General features: G+C 40.8%; 1 protein-coding gene across 3 annotated transcripts in view; it reads right to left on the bottom strand.

Annotated features, from left to right (window-relative positions):
• CUX1 (cut like homeobox 1) overlaps positions 1 to 21,765 on the bottom strand; it is a 398,353-nt gene that overhangs the window by 223,993 nt on the left and 152,595 nt on the right. For all 3 annotated transcript variants that reach the window (XM_077836870.1, XM_077836868.1, XM_077836869.1), the window contains exon 3: positions 18,029 to 18,076. In XM_077836870.1, coding sequence (XP_077692996.1) covers positions 18,029 to 18,076 — 48 coding nt within the window. The remainder of the gene's footprint in view (positions 1 to 18,028; positions 18,077 to 21,765) is intronic.

Raw genomic sequence — 21,765 nt, 5'->3', positions numbered from 1 at the left:
TTATTTCATTTTAGGACTCTTTGGACAGTTTGACAAATTATCAGTCTGTCTGACTGTGTTTACTGTGAGCACATTTTATAACCAACACACAAACACAAAACTAGAATAAAGCACATTTGTTTTCACCTGGATTAAAAAATACATAGGGACACTGCTTCTGAATACACAGAGGTAGGGAGTGTAAACTAGACAATACTTAGTTCTGCCATGAGTGCAGGGGATTGGACTAGATTACCTCTCGAGGTCCTTTCCAATCCTACGATTCTATGTAATAGGGAAAGACAAATCACCAAAACATATGGTAGTTTCAATGACACAAAGAAGAAGAGTACAAAAAAGGACCAGAGACATAGGAAAAACAAAGCCCTAAAGTAACATGGAAATAAATATACTTGTACAGTTCACACAACACATTTAAAGTCAAGGTGGTGTTGCCTCAGGAATCAATGACGATCAGTTGGGACTGGAGTAAGTTAGAACTGTGTTAGCTATGTCATAAAAAAAACTCTGGCTGTGGAATTTTGTAAGCTCTGAAAAGTTTAGGGAGCCATGTGAAATTAGGGAGCCAACTTCTGAGATCAGCTCAGCTGTGAACCTTAACTTATCTAAACCAAGCACATTAAGTCTTTTCTCACTAGAAAGAAACAACAGTGACCCCTATACTCCCCACCCCCATAAGCATATGTTCACTTTTAAGTTTTGGCATACTATTTGTCTTGATAATACCACTGGAGCTATATTGAGATAACAGAAATAAGACACTACTAGTGTGTTAGCAATCCTCCCTCCTTAGCATACTGTTCATCTTTAAAATACCAATGGAGCTATATGGAGATAACAGAAATAAGAAACTAGTGAGCAATCCTCCTCCTGTCCACCTTATTTTCCAAGGTCAAGCCCTTTCATGAGTTGTTGAATAGAGCACAAAGTTCAGCCCACAGACAGAAGAAATCATTTCCATAATTATCTGTTTACTAGACCAGTGACAGGTTTCAGAGTAGCAGCAGTGTTAGTCTGTATCTGCAAAAAGAAAAGGAGTACTTGTTGCACGTTAGAGACTAACAAATGTATTTGAGCATAAGCTTTTGTGAGCTACAGCTCACTTCATCGGATGCATGAGAGACCAATGAGACTCCTTAATCTGTTCCCAACCCTCAATCGCCAGTGTGATGGCTGAATTACTGGCATACCACCATACTAGCTTGGACAGCCTAATTTAAATACACTGGGTCAGATACTGATCTCTGTTACATCTAGGTAACGCCAATGAAATCACTCAACTTATCTCTGGATTTACCCACATGTAACAAAGATCAGAAACTGGCCACGAGTTTAGTGAGCACTGTCCAAGACTAGGAAGATTAAATACAAATTTACATTAGAACTAACTCCCTACTACTCCCTAACTCCCTACTACTAACTACTTGTATAAGTAGGGGCATAGCGAGCAGATCGAGGGACGTGATCGTTCCCCTCTATTCGACATTGGTGAGGCCTCATCTGGAGTACTGTGTCCAGTTTTGGGCCCCACACTACAAGAAGGATGTGGAGAAATTGGAGAGAGTCCAGCGAAGGGCAACAAAAATGATTAGGGGTCTAGAACACATGACTTATGAGGAGAGGCTGAGGGAGCTGGGATTGTTTAGCCTGCAGAAGAGAAGAATGAGGGGGGATTTGATAGCTGCTTTCAACTACCTGAAAGGGGGTTCCAAAGAGGATGGCTCTAGACTGTTCTCAATGGTAGCAGATGACAGAACGAGGAGTAATGGTCTCAAGTTGCAGTGGGGGAGGTTTAGATTGGATATTAGGAAAAACTTTTTCACTAAGAGGGTGGTGAAACACTGGAATGCGTTACCTGGGGAGGTGGTGGAATCTCCTTCCTTAGAGGTTTTTAAGGTCAGGCTTGACAAAGCCCTGGCTGGGATAATTTAACTGGGAATTGGTCCTGCTTCGAGCAGGGGGTTGGACTAGATGACCTTCAGGGGTCCCTTCCAACCCTGATATTCTATGATTCTATGATTCTAACTCCCACTACCTGAGTTACAACTGACCCATGTCTAGTTAAATTCAAACAGAGATAGGTAAAACCCATCACTTTGATTTGTAATCCTTAACTCTTTATGCTTTGAGGAAGTTGAATACTAATTGAAAGTCTGAGACTGTACTGCTCCACAAATCCCCTAAATTCAGTGTTCTGATCTGAAAGGAGTGGACTGCACAGGAGAACAGGCTATAAGGAAATAAATAGGTTTCAGAGTAACAGCCGTGTTAGTCTGTATTCGCAAAAAGAAAAGGAGTACTTGTGGCACCTTAGAGACTAACAAATGGATTTCAGCATAAGCTTTCGTGAGCTACAGCTCACTTCATCGGATGCATACTGTGGAAAGTGTAGAGTATGTATGCATCCGATGAAGTGAGCTGTAGCTTACGAAAGCTTATGCTCAAATAAATTGGTTAGTCTCTAAGATGCCACAAGTACTCCTTTTCTTTTTAGGAAATAAACACTTTCTCATACAGTACAGTCGCAGACCGAACATTGCACTGCTACATTTTAGAATCTAAAGGTACAGCACAGAGAACGCTTTTAGTGGGGAAGTTGGGATTTCCAGCTGCCAATGCATCTTTCACTGACACTTAACAAGAGCTGTGGTTGTGATGACATGATCAATGGGTAAAATCTCTGGATGCAGAATGAGAAAGAGGTACATGGCAATGATAGCCATGGAGGAGCTAAAGGATCCGAGACTTTTCAACATGGATCACAGTTAGATCACTACATATATATTTTTTTGCAATTCAATATTCCAAATATAGCTCATCAGCGAAGGGATCATATTGTCGTCCATGCCTTGTATTTCAATGACCATGTCAGTGCTTTAATAATTATAGTAATATTAGCTGTACATAAAATATGTCAGACATGCATAACCTGTGTGGAGATTTAATAGGGATTTTCTAGTCCTGATCCCTTTACATTTCACCACTGGATGTACATTTGCGATATTCATCCTCACAAACCCTCCAATACTCTCCAAGGAATAAATATCCCTTTATTATACTGTACCTAACCTGCAACTAATTTACCATCTTAAAATAAATGACTCATATATCCAATTAACTTTTCAAAGACTAATTATAGAAATAAGTTAACTATTTGAGCTTTACATTTAATAGATTCCTGACAAATATAGATCATCACGTGATTAAGGTTGCATACACCTGAACAAAAGCGAATCCCTTTATTAGTCCCATTTTTCCTGTTGCAGAGGTCTCTATATACAGGACAACCTGGGTACAACCGACTGAGTTAAGGGGGTGCATGCATGCGCGCACACACAGACTCAACTAGGAATTTCTTTACTCTTTTTATTTTGCAAAATAAAATTAGCTCTTTTTAATGTAGTTTGAATTTAATTTCTTTGGAGTTTGAAAGTGCCATTAAGAATAGGAAAAGATGGTCACCATGCTTTTCACTTTGTTAAACCATACCATAATTCTTGAAGAAACCACCCGGAAATCAAACAGTGGTGCCAGTAAGTATTATAAACACTAAACAATGATGCAATTCATTCTCTGGAGCAATTTCAAAAGAGTGAGTCCTGTTTTTCATCTAAAGCATTAGCATGTCGGTTTCAAAGGAGATACATCCTAACAGCTATGCAATACACAGTGCATGCTAGAGACCACTTACTGTACAGGTACAGTATCTTTTCTAAGGTTAAAAACTTGCCTTTTTTAATGCTAACAGTGATATCTACATCATGAACCAATGGGCTGAGAATTTTTTTTTTTTTTAAATTAGAAACTCAGGTGACAGAACACAAAAGCAAAAAAACTGTTTTGTTTGATTTTTTGCATAAATTAAACACATTTAAAAAGGATTTTAATGACATTTAAGAAAAAGCTTGTGTATCTGCTTGCAGCATACGGTATATTTTTAGCTGAGCGATAGATAGATAGAAAAAAACAAAAATGGGGGTTTATCATGCAAACAATGGAAACCTGTGAAAACAGTTGCTCTAATGTAGTGCACAGGTATGCCACCTTCTGAGTAATACAGTCCTAGGGACATGTACACCAGTTACATTTACCCACACATTATGCCAGATAGCTCTTGATCAAACTGTAAAAACAACAGGAGCAGATTAAAGATAAGATTAGATAAAACAGATTAGCGATTATTTTTGAAAACTCATGGAAGATGGGAGAGATTCCAGAGGACTGGAAGAGGGCAAATATAGTGCCAATCTATAAAAAGGGGCATAAGGACAAACCAGGGAATTACAGACTCGTCATCTTAACTTTAGTACCCAGAAAGATAATGGAGCGAATAAACCAATCAATCAATCTGCAAGCACATAGAAGATAATAAGGTGATGAGTAACAGTCAGCATGGATTTGTCAAGAACAAATTGTGTCAAACCAACATAGTAGCTTTCTTTGACAGGGTAACAAGCCTTATGGATGGGGGAGGGGGGGAGGGAGAAGTGGTAGATGTGGTATATCTTGACTTTAGTAAGGCTTTTGATACGGTCTTGCATGATCTTCTCATAAACAAACTAGGGAAATACAGCCTAGATGGAGCTACTATAAGGTGGGTGCAAAACTGGTTGGAAAACCATTCCCAGAGAGTAATCATCAGTGTTTCACAGTCAAGCTGGAAGACTATATCGAGTGGGGTCCCACAGGTATCGGTCCTGGGTCCGATTCTGTTCAATATCTTCATCTATGATTTAGATAATTGTAGAGAGAGTACATTTATAAAGTTTGCGGACGATACCAAGTTGGGAGGGATTGCAAGCACTTTGGACAACAGGATTAAAATTCAAAATGATCTGGACAAACTAGAGAAAAATGGGGACAAATTGGAGAGCAACAAAAATCATTAAAGGGCTAGAAAACATGACCTTTGAGGAAAGACTGAAAAAACTGAGTTTGTTTAGTTTGGAGAAGAGAAGATGGAGGGGGGACAGAGTAGCAGTTTTCAAGTACATAAAAGGTTTTTACAAGGAGGAGGACAAAAAATGTTGTTAACCTCTAAGAACAGGACAAGAAGCAATGGGCTTAAATTGCAGCAAGGGAGGTTTAGGCTGGACACCAGGAAAAGCTTTCCAACTGTCAGGGTAGTTATGCACTGGAACAAATTTCCTAGGGACACTGTGCCATCTCCCTTATTGGAGGTTTTTAAGATTACACAAACACCTGTCACGAATGGTCTAGTTATTATCTAGTTCTGCCTTGAGAGCAGGGGACAGGACTAGATGACCTACTGACCCTTCTAGTCCTAGACTTGTATGACACTATAAATGGGACTCAGATCCTCCGAAGTTCCAGATCTTCTGTCCCCAAGGCAGCCGAAGGCTATGTCTACAGTATAGCCGGGATCGACGCTCTGAAATCGATCCACTAGTGGTCGATTTAGCGGGTCTAGTGAAGACCCACCAAATCAACAGCAGATTGCTCTTCAGTCAACCCCAGGACTCTACCCCCAACGAGTAAGGTAAGTTGATGGGAGAGTTTCTCCTGCAATCCCATGGTGCAGAGCAATACACTTTGCAATCAGCACAGTGACCTAGCACCTGTGTCAATATGCCTTTTTGCATGGGTGTGGAAGACCCAAATGGCACGTGTTGGAAAGTGGAGTCTAGACATGGCCATGGCAATGATGCCAAAACCTCACCCATGCAATGGAAATTAGGGAGCAGAGTAGCCATTTTCTTGAATTTCTGTGCTATGCAGCTCCATACAACTTCCCAGTATGAAAAGTAGCACCATGCTAAGCTGAGTGTTTCTCTAACCTGTCCTTCAACCTCCCACCCCAGCCTCTAATCAGCAGTAACCCTTTAACTACACCTGTTTGAAATATGTATAGTTAAAGCAGTACAACCCTTAGTGTGGATGCAGTAGTTATAGTTACATAAAGATGCTTTTCCCCCATAAACGTAGGGGAAAATATACCCCCTACACACTGAAACAGTTAAACTGAACAAGAGAAAGAAGTTCTACTATAGTGAAGATTGAGAGTTGCTTACTGTTTAACAGACTATTCCTATGTGCTCTAAAATCCACATGCTGACTCAGATTGTTTTTAAATTTGCTATGCCCAACAGGTGCAGAGTAGGGAGAGAGGTCCAAATCTGGGGTCACTTGAATAAGGGGTTCCTGAGATACAGCACTTTTTTTTTTTTTTTAAAGCGTGTGTTAATAAAATCTACTTTTTCCCCCCTAGCTTTTTTGTGCACATCTGGGGCTTAAACTATGGTTCTAATTCTCCCCAAAAGTATCACAGTTGTTTGGGATTTATCTCAGCTACTGCATGGCACCCACCGCACCTGTGGGCTGGTTATGTTGAAGAAATTATTCAGGGCTAAGTTAGGAATTCTGAGAGGGGTTTCTTTAGCTTCAGCCAAAGGGTACATCTACACTGCAACTGGGACTGCATGCATAGGCATAATCTGAGTTAACTCACAGTGGAACAGGTGTCAGCATGGGCTAGCTGTAGGACTACGTACATAGGGTTCCAGGTGGGACTGTACGGTGGCAGCTAACTCACACCACTACTGCTATACTGCTAGTTTGAGCGAGTTAACTAACTCAGGTATGCCTGCACATGCCGCAAATGTGCCTTCCAAGTGCTGTGTAAACACACCCAGAGACAATGAAATGCACATGTACAGCAAAACTAAAGGCTTTTAAAGAGCCAAAGTGTTTCCAGGCAGTCTGCTGTCACAGGGCTTGTCTACACTTGAAACGCTGCAGAGCTACAGTTGCATCGCTGTAGTGCTTCAATGTAGACACTCAATACAGCAACAGGAGGTGTTCTTCCACTGGCATAGTTAATCCACCTCCCCAAGAGGTGGTAGCTAGGTCGATGGAAGAATTCTTCCATCAACCTAGTGCTGTCTACATCAGGGGTTAGGTCAGTTGAACTCCAGCGCTCAGGCGTGTGGATTTTTCACATCCCTGAGTGACGTAGCTGGGTCGACTTAACTTTTGAGTGCAGATCTGGCTATAGTAACTGGGTGGCCCAATGACACATGCTGTGGTCACTGCACCAGAGCCAGTGCTTAACTTATGCAGGCACTTCCCAGGGCTGAGCCCCAGCACCTCTAGGCTTGGCACCTCCTGCCTCAAGCTGGTACATACACTACTCAGAGCCCCAGCACCTTCCCATGATCCTCGAAGGGTGACAGGGGCACTGCGTGGCAAAAAAGGGGAGTGGAGCTAAGGTCCATGTGAGGGGGCCTGGAACAGCAAAAGGTATGAACAACGGGTGATGGAATAAATGTTGGAGCAGTGCTAGAGCAATGAAGGGAAGATGGGGATGAAAAGGAGGGGGGCCGATGTGCAGTAGGGAATGTCAGGGGGTTTCAGCTCTGTCGCCCAAAACCCGCCACATCATTCACTCCATGTTTGTCTCGCACTTCAAAAAACACCCTCAATGACTCCACATCACGCCCTGCATTGTACCTGCATTCCCTCCCCAGCTCCTCAACCTGCAGGTCCCATTCCAACAACTGCCTCTTCATGGGGAGGAGGGAGATGACAAGATGCTGTAGAGGCAGTGAAGGACTAACATGCAGCTAGTGCATTCTGTGGTTGAAGTAATCGTTGCCAAAGAGCCCGAGGCAGAGAGTTGGCCTTTGGTACATGTGGATGCTGAGATATTTAAAAAAAAAAAAAAAAACACAAGGAAATTAAAACACACTCAGCTACACTCAAACTTCTGAAAATAGGAAATCCAAGAAGCTAAGGAATACGCCACCCCTGCAACACTACCTTACCTTGAGCAAAACCTGACATGCCTACACACACACATACTAAAATTCTACAGATGCTACAGAACACTCAGGGAACAGGGTATATGAGCATTGCACAACAAAGCCTAACATCTTGTCTTTGTTATAGCAAGGCTCAGGTTGAGGTCAGGCATCGCAAAAAGGAGCTACCTACACCTGGCCTACACTCCAACTCTGAGCTAATCCATTCAAATCAACTTAGAATTCAGTGTTCTGAGGGGCACCAAGCACCACCAGGCAATCTCAACTCTCAGGGCTTGTCTACACCATGTAGCTTTTAGCAACAAGGCTGTGTCGACACATCCTTGTTGCTAAAATTCAGCGTGTGTAAAACGCTCTTTGTCAGCACTTCTGTCGACAAAAAACCTCCAGCCATGCGAGTGGCGTTAGTTTTGTCAGCTGGAGAGCGTTCACACTGCCACTTGTGCCAGCAAAACTTGTGTCTTTCACCAGGGGCGGGGACACGACTATTTTTTTAAGTACCTGTGAAAGACAAAAGTTTGTCTACAACTTTGCAGTGTAGACATACCCTCAATAAAGCTTTGGGACATTTAACCTGTACAAAAACTGTATGTACCTGCAAACTAAGGACTAGTCTACAAACAGAAATGATGCCTTTGAAAGGTGCAAATTGCCCAATTCTTCTCTATAGAGGTGTTAATTCTAAAGTCTGGTGACAACGTAATGTCAGTGTTAACTATTTCACCACTAACCATTTAAATAGAAACTTTCATTTAGTCTGGGATGGGGGCAGGATATAGAAGGGAAGTTATAGAAGAGAGTGGTGTTATGGACAGATCTTGAGAAGAGTGCCAATATTTTTGTTCCCTGTCTGAGCCCAGGGCAGGAAGATGGATGAGATGCCTTCTCCAGCTCTACTTTCTAACACAGATATACTTAAAAATGGAAACACACATGGGAAGAGAATATTTATGTATAAAATGAAAATATGCCTTAAGGTACTGCCCCAAATTGGCAGCAGCATGGAGTCTGACCACCACCAGTAGGCACTCTTAGAGGCACTGCATTGGGCCAGATTCTCCCACTGCAGGATATGAGCTCATGCTCAAATAAATTGGTTAGTCTCTAAGGTGACACAAGTACTCCTTTTCTTTTTGCAGGATATGAGTAACTTCCACTGATTTCAGTGGAACTTGCTCACAACTTACAAGGGGGGAAAGAATAAGTCCCATTGTAATTTGGGGTGGAATAGAATGCCAGTGGCATGTGTAGGGGGTAAAACAGACGTGGGGAAGCTAGTCACACCCTTCCCTTGTGTGCTGGTGTTGAACATAATCTGACCTGTACAAACTATGAACTACTCTCCTAAGTTAATTGTTTTGAATATAATATTTCTCTTCTCTCAAAGGCATATTCTCTATCCGCTCCATGTGTATAACTCTTATTGATGTTAATTGATGTCCTGCATTCTCATCAAGAAGAGAGCATACCCCTTTCCAGATGTCTAAATATGTTTAAATCCCCTTCCTAAGGGAAGACTTTGCCTAAATTGCAACAAGCCTAGCCAAAATTGATCATTTACACATTTGTACAAACCAAAGAAACCAAACCTAACCGCACCATTGTTGTTCCAAGCTGCTCAGTGTGTTTTCTTTCGCAGTTTAGGATCATAACACAAGATTAAAATAAAGTGTGTGAAACCTTTTTCTGTGTTCATGTTAAAGAAAGAAAAACTCCACTGGCAGCTGCTGAGAGAATGTTAAAGGTAACAATTATGTAGTGGAAATATTAGATTTGCTCCACATTGTCTGTTGCATACAATTGTTCAATAGGACTTTTATTGAAAAGCTGCAAAGCTTTGGGCCTAAATCAACGAGATGAAAGCTCTGAATTTTGATGTATGCTGTTGACTTCCACAACACAGAGCAATTTGTAATAGCTTTGCCTCGCTGTTGTTTTCAAAGCTCCTGCTACATCACAAGCATTTATTTCTGACCACAAAATTACATTTATTCAACAGAAAGCAGCTCAGGGTCTTTAAGAGGTTAACTTCTGGAGTGGCTGGCTGCTCTCCAGCCTCTGTACTAGCATCAGTGCTAATGCAACAGCACACAACAGCACCCAGGCTAGCCATGATTAATAGACTGCTGAATACGCTGCTTTCCACATACACACACTTTTCATTCCCCTGCTTCCATAGATCATGGACTTATCCTCAAAATATCTGACTGAAATTGAATTTGGCTTCTCTCTAAACCATTCATTTCCTATGTTATGCAAGGTTATATCCTTTTCTGCATGAGCAGAACCAAACCAGCTGCAGCTTTTGAGAAGAAAATGTGTTTTCAATTATGAAGTTGGCCTGAATATTGAACCATAGTTCTACTGCTATTCTAATTGAGCCATCATGGAGTGAATTTACAGGAAAAATCATATTAATCAGGTTTGTAAATTTAACAAAAAGAAATTTAAACAGAAAAGATTGATATTAGCCAAAGAATATTCCTATAAAATGTCTGCATATAGACAATTATTAAATTACTCTACTGACCAAATCAATAGCTTAAAGAGCAATTCAGCTAAGTACTGAGCCAGTGTGCTCTCATCAGAATGGTAATACACCTAAAACTACTTATCTTGAAAGAAGAAAACTAGATATGGCAGTCACAGAAGATCACAGTCTACTCTTTCAGAGTATTTGCCTGAAAGGATGCTCCAAATTAGGGATTACTGTGTTTCTGTTGGATAGTTCTGCTATGCCACATGAAAAGAATGGTAATAACCCCAGGAAATCCTTTCTGAGCCTTAATATCTACTTGATGACATCACAAATATGGATTCAGACATTAAATTTCCACAAAGCAAATTTATTTCTATAACAGAAAGCATAGCCTAAGAATATAAAGCTTTATATTTAGGATTTCATGTGCAAGTGTTTATCTGCTTATATAAACGTGATAACCCATTGCAACCTACTAGGTATTATGTGCACAGAATGTTTATTCAGATGATAACTAGAGGGTGTTTCCTTTCTAAGTTGGAAAAAGAATTACAATCGGATAATAAAATACTCTGGCCATTATTTATTCATTCTGGCTTTTATTCAGCCGAGGATACAGTGATTGAAGAGTTAACTGGAAGCACCCTTAACTTATTTAATGTAAACAAAGAAAAAAATTATTTAAAAAAAGAGTTAAGGTTGAAAGTAGAGTTCAGCTGAGTCCAGATAACACACCTACAAAATTACATTCTTTATAAAATTCTGTACTTTCTAAAAACATTAATGGGCCCCACGGTTCTGTAATTCTTCATCCCTCTCTCTCACACCACCTCACAAGCTTAAGTGTCCCCCCATAAAATTTTGAAAAACATACAAAAGTCAAATATCTAACTTACCAGTTTTGAAGCACAAAGCTTTTTGTGGATTTTAAAAGGAGGGCTTATAAGAGAAATCCAAATGCAATCATCATAAAACAATAATATACTTCAAGTAGACTGTCCATTCCCAAATAAGTCAGGAAGTGTAAAACTGTTTTGTAATATTTTTGCACTTTAGTTTGATATATTGCTTTTTCATCCATGTTACTATATTTGTAACATTACTGTTGTGATAATGTTGTGACTCATCTTCTATGCTAGGCTCACAGAACAAACGTGTGATAAAATCACCACAATACTATGCATTTCAGAACCTTAAAAATTTCATTTTTTCCTTTAGCTAGTGATCCCCAAATGCACCCTGCTTTAATAGGTTTTCTTACTATATTTATTTTAAGTGCATTTTAAAATCTGCGGTATCCTAAATTCTATTTCAGAAGACTTTTACATTAAATGTTACCATGAAGAATCTGCAGTTCCAAGATCTGTAGATGAAAACAACTCTTTCCAGCAACTAATGGAAACTGTTTGTTACCAAATATCCAGTTTCCATCTGCAATTTCTCCTGATTGAGATAAACAGCCATAGAATACAAAACATTCTGGCTGTGTTTTTTTTAATTTATAAATATGCATCCATATTATGCAGGGAAATACAAAGAAAACAATTTGAGAGATCAAACTAAAAGCAAAAAATCTACTACTGAAGGAAACCAATGAATATGTTTAAAGAAATTAGCTAACAGCAAGTATATGTGCTGAATGCTCCACACATCATCCATAGGGAGGATCGTGAGAACATAAGTCATTTTAAGTTTACCGTCTCCTCCAAGCCATGTCTGGTCCACTGATGTCACATGCTCCCCCATTCCAAGATACCTCCCAGCATGAACTATGCTCATGATGTCACAGCCACCATGGAGCCCAACTGGAGCAGACAGCCATCCTACAGCAGACCTGTAAATGCTTGTTTCCCCTTCTATGGCAGAAGTTTGCTAAACATTTAATACTATACTTTTACATGCCAAAGGACAGTCAATGGGTATTTCCAACAGTATAAGAATATTTTAAAACCCTGCAAAACTATTCTGTATCTAAAAGGGGAAAATTATATTTACCTGACCCCTAAAAGGCCCTTTTACTTGGGCTCTGTGGAGCATTCAGCACATAAGCTTGTAATAAGCTATTCAATAAGACTAACACTTGCAAACCAACTGTAGATAGTTGAATTATGACTTGACAGAAACCAGGCTAATGTTTTTTTATTTACTGAAATAATTTCATATTAAGGCTGATACACTGTTTTCTAAGAAACACCATGGTTGAGAGTCATCCATTCTATGTTTATATATAGTTGACATTATGAGGGTAGTTATGCTGAAGATAAAAGGAGTTTCTAAGGCCTGTCTTAGAGAGATTCACACCACTGTGGACTACATAGATGCAGTTACAACAGACATGCTGCACTAATATCAAATGAGGTTTATACTAGCATGTCTTACTCTGGTAATTTACCAGAGCAAGTTAAACCGGTACAATCTGTGATTTACATCAGTGCAGCAAGTCTACAGCAGAGATTTGCTTTGCTGCAACACTGATACATTTATATAAGTGCAAATTTCTCTAAAATAGATCGGACATGTCGGGAGAATCTTCTTTAAATGTAGCAAGATCAGGGTTTATGACACTGTATTTCAAGGAATCCCTGTTGAGGTTACAGGGACAAACCATCCTGATGTGTCGAAAGAATAGTAAATATGGCAGGCGACCAGCTTGGCTTAACGGTGAAATCCTAGCGGATCTTAAACATAAAAAAGAAGCTTACAAGAAGTGGAAGGTTGGACATATGACCAGGGAAGAGTATAAAAATATTGCTCGGGCATGTAGGAATGAAATCAGGAGGGCCAATCGCACCTGGAGCTGCAGCTAGCGAGAGATGTCAAGAGTAACAAGAAGGGTTTCTTCAGGTATGTTGGCAACAAGAAGAAAGCCAAGGAAAGTGTGGGCCCCTTAATGAATGAGGGAGGCAACCTAGTGACAGAGGATGTGGAAAAAGCTAATGTACTCAATGCTTTTTTTGCCTCTGTCTTCACGAACCAGGTCAGCTCCCAGACTGCTGCGCTGGGCATCACAACATGGGGAATAGATGGCCAGCCCTCTGTGGAGAAAGAGGTGGTTAGGGACTATTTAGAAAAGCTGGACGTGCACAAGTCCATGGGGCTGGACGAGTTGCATCCGAGAGTGCTAAAGGAACTGGCGGCTGTGATTGCAGAGCCATTGGCCATTATCTTTGAAAACTCATGGCGAACGGGGGAAGTCCCGGATGACTGGAAAAAGGCTAATGTAGTGCCAATCTTTAAAAAAGGGAAGGAGGAGGATCCTGGGAACTACAGGCCAGTCAGCCTCATTTCAGTCCCTGGAAAAATCATGGAGCAGGTCCTCAAAGAATCAATCCTGAAGCACTTACATGAGAGGAAAGTGATCAGGAACAGTCAGCATGGATTCACCAAGGGAAGGTCATGCCTGACTAATCTAATCGCCTTCTATGATGAGATTACTGGTTTTGTGGATGAAGGGAAAGCAGTGGATGTATTGTTTCTTGACTTTAGCAAAGCTTTTGACACGGTCTCCCACAGTATTCTTGTCAGCAAGTTAAAGAAGTATGGGCTGGATGAATGCACTATAAGGTGGGTGGAAAGTTGGCTAGATTGTCGGGCTCAATGGGTAGTGATCAATGGCTCCATGTCTAGTTGGCAGCCTGTGTCAAGTGGAGTGCCCCAGGGGTTGGGGCAATATCTTCATAAATGATCTGGAGGATGGTGTGGATTGCACTCTCAGCAAATTTGCGGCTGATACTAAACTGGGAGGAGCGGTAGATACGCTGGAGGGCAGGGATAGGATACAGAGGGACCTAGACAAATTGGAGGATTGGGCCAAAAGAAATCTGATGAGGTTCAATAAGGATAAGTGCAGGGTCCTGCACTTAGGACGGAAGAACCCAATGTACAGCTACAGACCAGGGACCGAATGGCTAGGCAGCAGTTCTGCGGAAAAGGACCTAGGGGTGACAGTGGACGAGAAGCTGGATATAAGTCAGCAGTGTGCCCTTGTTGCCAAGAAGGCCAATAGCATTTTGGGATGTATAAGTAGGGGCATAGCGAGCAGATTGAGGGACGTGATCGTCCCCCTCTATTCGACATTGGTGAGGCCTCCTCTGGAGTACTGTGTCCAGTTTTGGGCCCCACACTACAAGAAGGATGTGGAGAAATTGGAGAGAGTCCAGCGAAGGGCAACAAAAATGATTAGGGGTCTGGAACACATGACTTATGAGGAGAGGCTGAGGGAACTGGGATTGTTTAGTCTGCAGAAGAGAAGAATGAGGGGGGATTTGATAGCTGCTTTCAACTACCTGAGAGGTGGTTCCAGAGAGGATGGTTCTAGACTATTCTCAGTGGTAGAAGAGGACAGGACAAGGAGTAATGGTCTCAAGTTGCAGTGGGGGAGGTTTAGGTTGGATATTAGGAAAAACTTTGTCACTAGGAGGGTGGTGAAACACTGGAATGCGTTACCTAGGGAGGTAGTAGAATCTCCTTCCTTAGAAGTTTTTAAGGTCAGGCTTGACAAAGCCCTGGCTGGGATGATTTAATTGGGGATTGGTCCTGCTTTGAGCAGGGGGTTGGACTAGATGACCTCCTGAGGTCCCTTCCAACCCTGATATTCTATGACACATACTTGAGCATGCAGCATTCCATTCATTAGAGAAAAGTAGTACACATACGTAGACTTCTGTCAATATAACAAGATGGAAACCAAAGTGAAAGAGCTTTATAGAGCATTACAGGTCATATAAAGCAATTTTAATGTGCAAGTTCCCATTGTCAAACTGACTTACACGGGTCATTCTTTTTCTCACATGTTGCTATTATATAAGGAACTTCATCTGATAAATTTTTATAATTTTGCTTGGGAAATTAAGTAGTTAAAAAAGCATACTGCTTCCAAGTAAAGAAATTACTGCTTGTTTGAGGTACATATTCAGCAGAACGTGCAAGGAATCAGAAATATAACCCTCATCAAAAATTGTATGAGTGTGCACTTAATTCCCTATGCAGATCGCTGAAAATATACTCCTAAATTTCTCCGTGCTCTGATGGGAACTTCAACAGTAAAATAATCATCTTGCAGTTTATTACACATTTAGCAAGTGTAACCCATGCCTGCTGGGCGTGGTACCCTGTCCCCCTTTAGTGCCACCTAGACCACCGAGCCACATACGGCTCTTCAGAAGTTAATATGCAGCTCCTTGTGTAGGCACAGAGTCTGGGGCTGGAGCGACAGGCGCCAACTTTCCAATGTCCCGGGGGGGAGAACAGCTTGCTCACTGCTCAACCCCTGGCACTGCCACAGGCCCTGCCCCCACTCCAACCCCTTCCCACCCCCTCCTCTGACCTTCCCACCCCCTCCTCTGAGCCTGCCCTGCCCTCGCTCCTCTTCACCCCACCCCACGCTTCCTGCATGCCACAAAACAGCTGATCAGGAAGCGCAGGGAGGGAGGAGTGGGAGACACTGATTGGCGGGGCTGCCGGTGGGCAGGAGGCGCTGGGAGCGGGGGGGAAGCTGGTGGGGGTCTGTTGACATATTACTGTGGCTCTTTCGCAATGTACATTGGTAAATTCTGGCTCCTTCTCAGGCTCAGGTTGGCCACCCCTGACCTAGATGTTAATGAGTCTGCTACAACCAGGGGGCTTTTTGCTCATGCAGTAGATGCTCATACACTAAGCTTCAGAGGTCCCAAGTTTGATCCCGCCCACCAACAACCCAGGTTTGTCGGCATTACAAAGTGTGGGCTCATCCCAGCTCATCCACTGGGAAGTCTCGAAAGCTCAGGATGGGCTTCCTCAAATAAGGGAAGAATATAACCTATGCCTGCTAGGTTAGTGAGTCTGCTACAGCCTTAACTAAAAGCCACATGGCTTTTAGCTCACCACGTTTTAGACCACCTAGATGTTAATGAGTCTGCTATAGCCATGTGGCTTTTAGCTCATGCAGCAGATGCTCATACACTAAGCTTCAGAGGTCCTAGGTTTGATCCCGCCCACTAACAACCAGGATCTATCGGCACTACACAAGTACAAAATTTTGCAGCCGTGGGACATTCTTTGGGGTAAGAGATCTACAACACATAATAAGGTATGAGGTTACAGCCACTACTTATTGCGTCTGATGCACTAATTTCTTTTTTTTTTTTTTTTTTTAAGAGGTCTGCGTTTCAGGTAGTTGAAAGCAGCTATCAAATCCCCCCTCACGCTTCTCTTCTGCAGACTAAATAATCCCACCTGTAGCTCTCCCACCTGGACACAGCGGGCACAAACTAAAAGCTATCTAGTTCACATTAACTTTTTAGTCCTGTTTAAAGGCCACTCTGGCCAGATCTACAGACCTTAGGTCGGTATAACTATATCACTCAGAGGTATGAAAAATCCACACCCCAAGCAATGCAATTATACTGACCTAACATCCAGTGTAGACAGCACTATGTCGACAGGAGTGCTTCTCCCATCAACATAGCTACCGCCTCTCACTGAGGTTGATTAACTACACTGAGGGGAGAAGCTCTCCCGTCTTCTCTGAAGCACTGGTGCAGCTGCACCACTGCGGAGTTTTAAGTGTAGACCGGCCCTAATTTAAAGTGAACTAGGCACCTTTTAGTTCACGCCCACAGCATCCACACAGGGGAATTACAGCACAGCACACCAGTGAGCACTGCAATTCACACCATTGTAGTCCAAACTGCAGGGCTGTGAAGACATAGCCTTAGAGCACATTACTTTTTAAAGTGTTACAGCCTGATCCAAAGGCCATTAAAATCAATGCAAAAATTCCTCTCTGGCCTAACCACTGTTTGGGAAAACACCACCTGCAATAAGTGCTTCATTGTCAGCCACAGTCAAAACGTACAACTCTGCAGCAGGTTGCAGCCTCCTTTCCCATAAGAAAGGACCTCATGCATCAAAATAATTACAGGTTGACTTTTTGAAATTATGACTATTCTAAAGAGAAAAATGTCTATGGGAACAGAAGTAGTATCAACAGTTTTAGAACTTTCTGTAATTTTTTTCTTTCAAATACCACCTATAAACATTATGGTCCAAAGAGCTTTTTAGAGTCTAATGTTGGTACATATTTTATATATCGTTTTCCCTCTTCAATGTAAGCCTATATATATTTTATACATGCACATTATTTAATATACATTAACATTTTACATTATATTTAGAATCTAAATGGTTTAGGACCTACCCTAGATACAGAGTCTCTTTCCACTATGTCACAGCTGAGATCAGCAGGAGGACCTGACCTGGAGCCCCACTGTTATAAACGAAAGGGGGCTGCCAGTAGTGTTCTCTGTGAGGGCCACTCCCTCCTCCAGGCTTTGAAACTGGCTCTGGACCTTAACCCATAATAGCATGAACCTCAAAAGACATTGTAAAGCTCATCTTTTTTTCCCAGGCATTTGAAAATGAGGTGGAAGGATTGTAATGGTGGGCAATGTTGGATGCGGTGAAAGATTTCAGTTTTTAAGTTACCTAGTACATTGGTGGTAGGTTATCTTCCATTGTACTGCAGCACTTAGGGTATTTGTAAATGTTTTTAGGTTATGTCAAGGACTCCTTAAACAGGTGTCTTTTTTAAGCATTTGTATAAGCCAAAATATATTCCTTTTTCATATACATAAACACAAACATACATGGACCCTGCTCCTGCAAACTGCTCCATGCTTATAGCAGAGCTCTTGGTCCACACAGCCCCACTGAATGGCTACATCACTCCAGACTGAAGTAAACGTAGGCAATCAGAAGTGACAAGATAAACAAAAGCATAGTCTCTTACCTCCCCCTGGAAACTCTTCAATAATGGAGCTACCTGTTTGCGCAGGTCCTGCAAGACAAAAGCAAAGGGATTCCATCAGGAAACAGCCATTTTTAAAAAGAAAGTATATAAAGAATAATTTTGATCAGAAGAAAAAGTGATTATTAAATATTTAGAATGGAGCAGCACATTGTCAATTTTTTTTCTAATTTTTTGAATACTGATTTGAATATTGATTTTGAAGCTTGATTGTATTTTATGGCAATTTTTGTTTAATCAGAGGTCAGCTAGAATTCATTCTGAACAGGATCATGTTTCCAATGTAATAGTTTCCAGTTTGGTACACACTTATAATTGTTGCAAATGATGATAACTGGTTAAAGGCGGTGGTAATGTTGGGCAGACAGTGATCTCTTTTAGTCTTATAAGTCCATTGGAACAGTGAAGTGAATAATGTGATCTGAAGTAAATTTGTGTGTCCACCTGAAAAGCATTCTAACTACAGCCCTGAATTTAAGTCAAAGTCTCCTTTTGACATGTGTGAATTTGCATTAATGGGAGTTACACTCAAAAGGAGGAAAGGCCATCAGGAGCCATAGAGTTGCCAACCATCCAGGATTGGTCTGGAGCCTCCCGGAATCAGCACTGATCTCCCAGTGACTATCGCAAGCAATCCAGGAGATTTTAATAGGACATTTTCAGAAAATGACATTACATCATGTGGGTTGGGGGGTGGGGGGGGAGAATCTCCTGGAAAAGCTTCAGTCAGAGTTGGCAACCCTAAGGGGCCACCACCTTAACCAAGGACAGTTTGGCTTCGCCCCTATTGAAAGAGGGAACTTTTGTAAAAGGCTGCTGTAATTCCAGTGCCTCTGAGAACAATGAGAAATAGTAGCCATTTTGAAAGTGGGAATTCTTTGTGGTTCTTCTACAGAGAATTCATGATTCGTTAGCCCCTGCTAAAGAAGAGTCTTTCAGTTATGAAGTATGATGGCAACAAATGGCCATTAATCCTTAAAAAAAAAATTAAGAAGGCTTCAGATGTAACCTACACATACTACATGGGAAATCTGAAAAGTCTATTACTTCACCATCAAGATTATTTGGGCAAAAACATAGTACAGTGGTCTGATAGTACTAAATTTCTTAAAGGACCTTCTTTTAAACTAATTTTAATTCTAATTAACAGATGTACTTATAAATTCTGAAAATTCATTCTATGCCCAAAAAGTAAGTGCTATAACTGGGGAGAATATTCTGTAGATTCTTCAAGTGGTTAAATCCCTATTTGAAGTGCAAAAGTCAACTGTGGAACCATATGCAGCACTTGTATAGTTTATATACTTGTAAATATATCTAAAATAGAGACTACACACAACAACAGGGAGGTGCTGCATTAAGATTTTATTGGTATGACTTATGGATTGGCAACATTACAAGTGGTAAAGCCATGAGCTGCACAAATCATCCCAAACAAGTGTCACTGAAACTTTATACCACTTCATACAACCATGCCATACATGTTTTAATACAAAAAGCTGTTTTTCAACCTTTCTAAAAATTGGCTAATTTTTGTATCCTTCCATCTGTAAAATCAGAGTCCCCTAGTTATAATGAATATCAAAGTCAGAAAAACTTTGAAAAATGATCTTTTTAAAAACAAATTTAAATGGCACAATTTCAAGGTTCAATATCTTAGAGACTTCTAGAAAACTTGGTCCTCTTAGAAAGCCAGGAATTTTGTCTTACCAGTGGTAAAAAGCCTTTTCTTTGAACCCCGAACTTAATTTTGCCCACCCTGGTTCTTACATGAGTGTAATTTCTTGAAGGAAATGGAAACAATTTTCTGGCAGATTAATTTTTTTTTAATGGCAGTTGTTTGAAGCCATTTCATATTCCAATTCTCTGAAGCTGTTTCAGAGGGTTTGTATATCAGAAGTCCTAACTGGGATGAATTAGTGCCCAGAATGCAGGTGAAGGTGTCAAAGACAAATGATTAGTTGAAGAACTATGTTGTAAGTATAATTTATCACACATTCTTTCAATTTCAATGCATGGCTTTGCACTGTATCATATGACTATCACCTTACAGTACACATCCATCTCATGATAAGAATACCGTGGTAGCCATATAAAACTCTCTTTAGCACCCAAATAAAACACTGATTAGAACACTGATAGTTCAGTCCAAAGAGGACTGTGAAGAGGTTACAAAAGTAACTCAGGAAACTGGGTGAACGGGAAACACAATGGCAGATGAAATTCAATGTTGATAAATGCAAAGTAATGCGCAGTGGAAGCATAATCCCAACTATACATACAAAATGGTGGGATCTAAATTAGTTGTTACCACCCAAGAAAGAGATCTTGGAGTAATTGTGGATAGTTCTCTGAAAACATCTGCTCAATGTGCAGCAGCAGTCAAAAAAGCTAACAATGTTAGGAAACATTACGAAAGGGACAGGTAATAAGACAGAAAATATCAAAATGCCACAATAGAAATTCACAGTATACCCACACCTTGAATACTGCATGCAGTTCTGGCCACCCCTTTTCAAAAAAGATATATTGGAATTGGAAAAGATACAGAGATGGGCTGCAAAAATGAGTACAGACATGGAAAAACTTCCATACAAGGAGAGATTAAAAAGACTGGGACTCTTTAGTTTAGAAAAGAGGTGTATAAGGGGGGTAGGGATATGGTAAGTCTATAAAATCATGAATGGTGTGGAGAAAGTAAGGAAGGAAGTGTTTACTCCTTCACATAACACAAGAACCAGAGGTCACCCAATCAAATGAAAAGGCAGAAGGTTTAAAACAAACACAAGGAAGTACTTCTTCACACAACACATAGTCAATCTGTGAAACTTGCTGGTAGGGCAGGGGTGGGCAAACTTTTTGGCCCGAGGGCCACATCAGGATTGTGAAACAGTATGGAGGGCCAGGTAGGGAAGGCTGTGCCTCCCCAAACAGCCTGAATGATTTATTACATCACAACACAAAAACAGCAGACATTTAAATAGGTCAGAATTTAAAGTATCAAAGCAGTGATAAATACTTCAGGCTAACAAAGCTTCTATTTTAAAGAGCAAAAAGCTTCATCTCAAAGTATAGCATAAGGTCCAAATGAAACCCTGGTGTAACTAATAGTATCGTAACATAGTAATGTTACACCAATTCTGAATTTGACTGAGTCATTTTAAAAATGACCTGTGAAATTTGAGTAATTGTTTAAAATTCCAGTTAAACAGATTGCAATTTCTAAGCCTACAGTCAAATATATTTACAACTTGAAACATGGCTCTCCATTCACCCACCTCCAAGTTCTAACATCAGACTTCCAAATGCATCCTCCAAGTAGGCAAAATACTAACAAGCAGGATTACATGACATGGTGGCAGAAATACTTGTGCCACGTTTATTCTACAGCGTCCACCATTAGTAAAACTATGTTTACAAAATTTCCTGGGGTAGATGCATCCTATGAGTGTATACGACATTCCCTTTATGGGCTCTGACATTCAAAGTGATTCAGCCAATCCTCTATTAGAGGGTGCTATTGAATTGGGGACCAATTATAGTCAGTCTTTGGGTTTGCTGGAGTGGTGATCACTTAATACAGGATATTGAAACATGTAAGAGGCTTTGATACCTTGGAATGGTAGCTAAGGGCAATAAAGGTGTGGCACTTAACACTCTACATCTTATCTCCTTTCATGTAACAATAAACTTTGAGAAGAATGTCCCAAAAAAAAAAA

The sequence above is a fragment of the Eretmochelys imbricata genome, chromosome 17 (genome assembly GCF_965152235.1).
Source record: "Eretmochelys imbricata isolate rEreImb1 chromosome 17, rEreImb1.hap1, whole genome shotgun sequence".
Taxonomy (NCBI): domain Eukaryota; kingdom Metazoa; phylum Chordata; order Testudines; family Cheloniidae; genus Eretmochelys; species Eretmochelys imbricata.
Note: the sequence above shows the minus strand (reverse complement) of the source record. Positions and strands in the feature narration are given on the sequence as shown.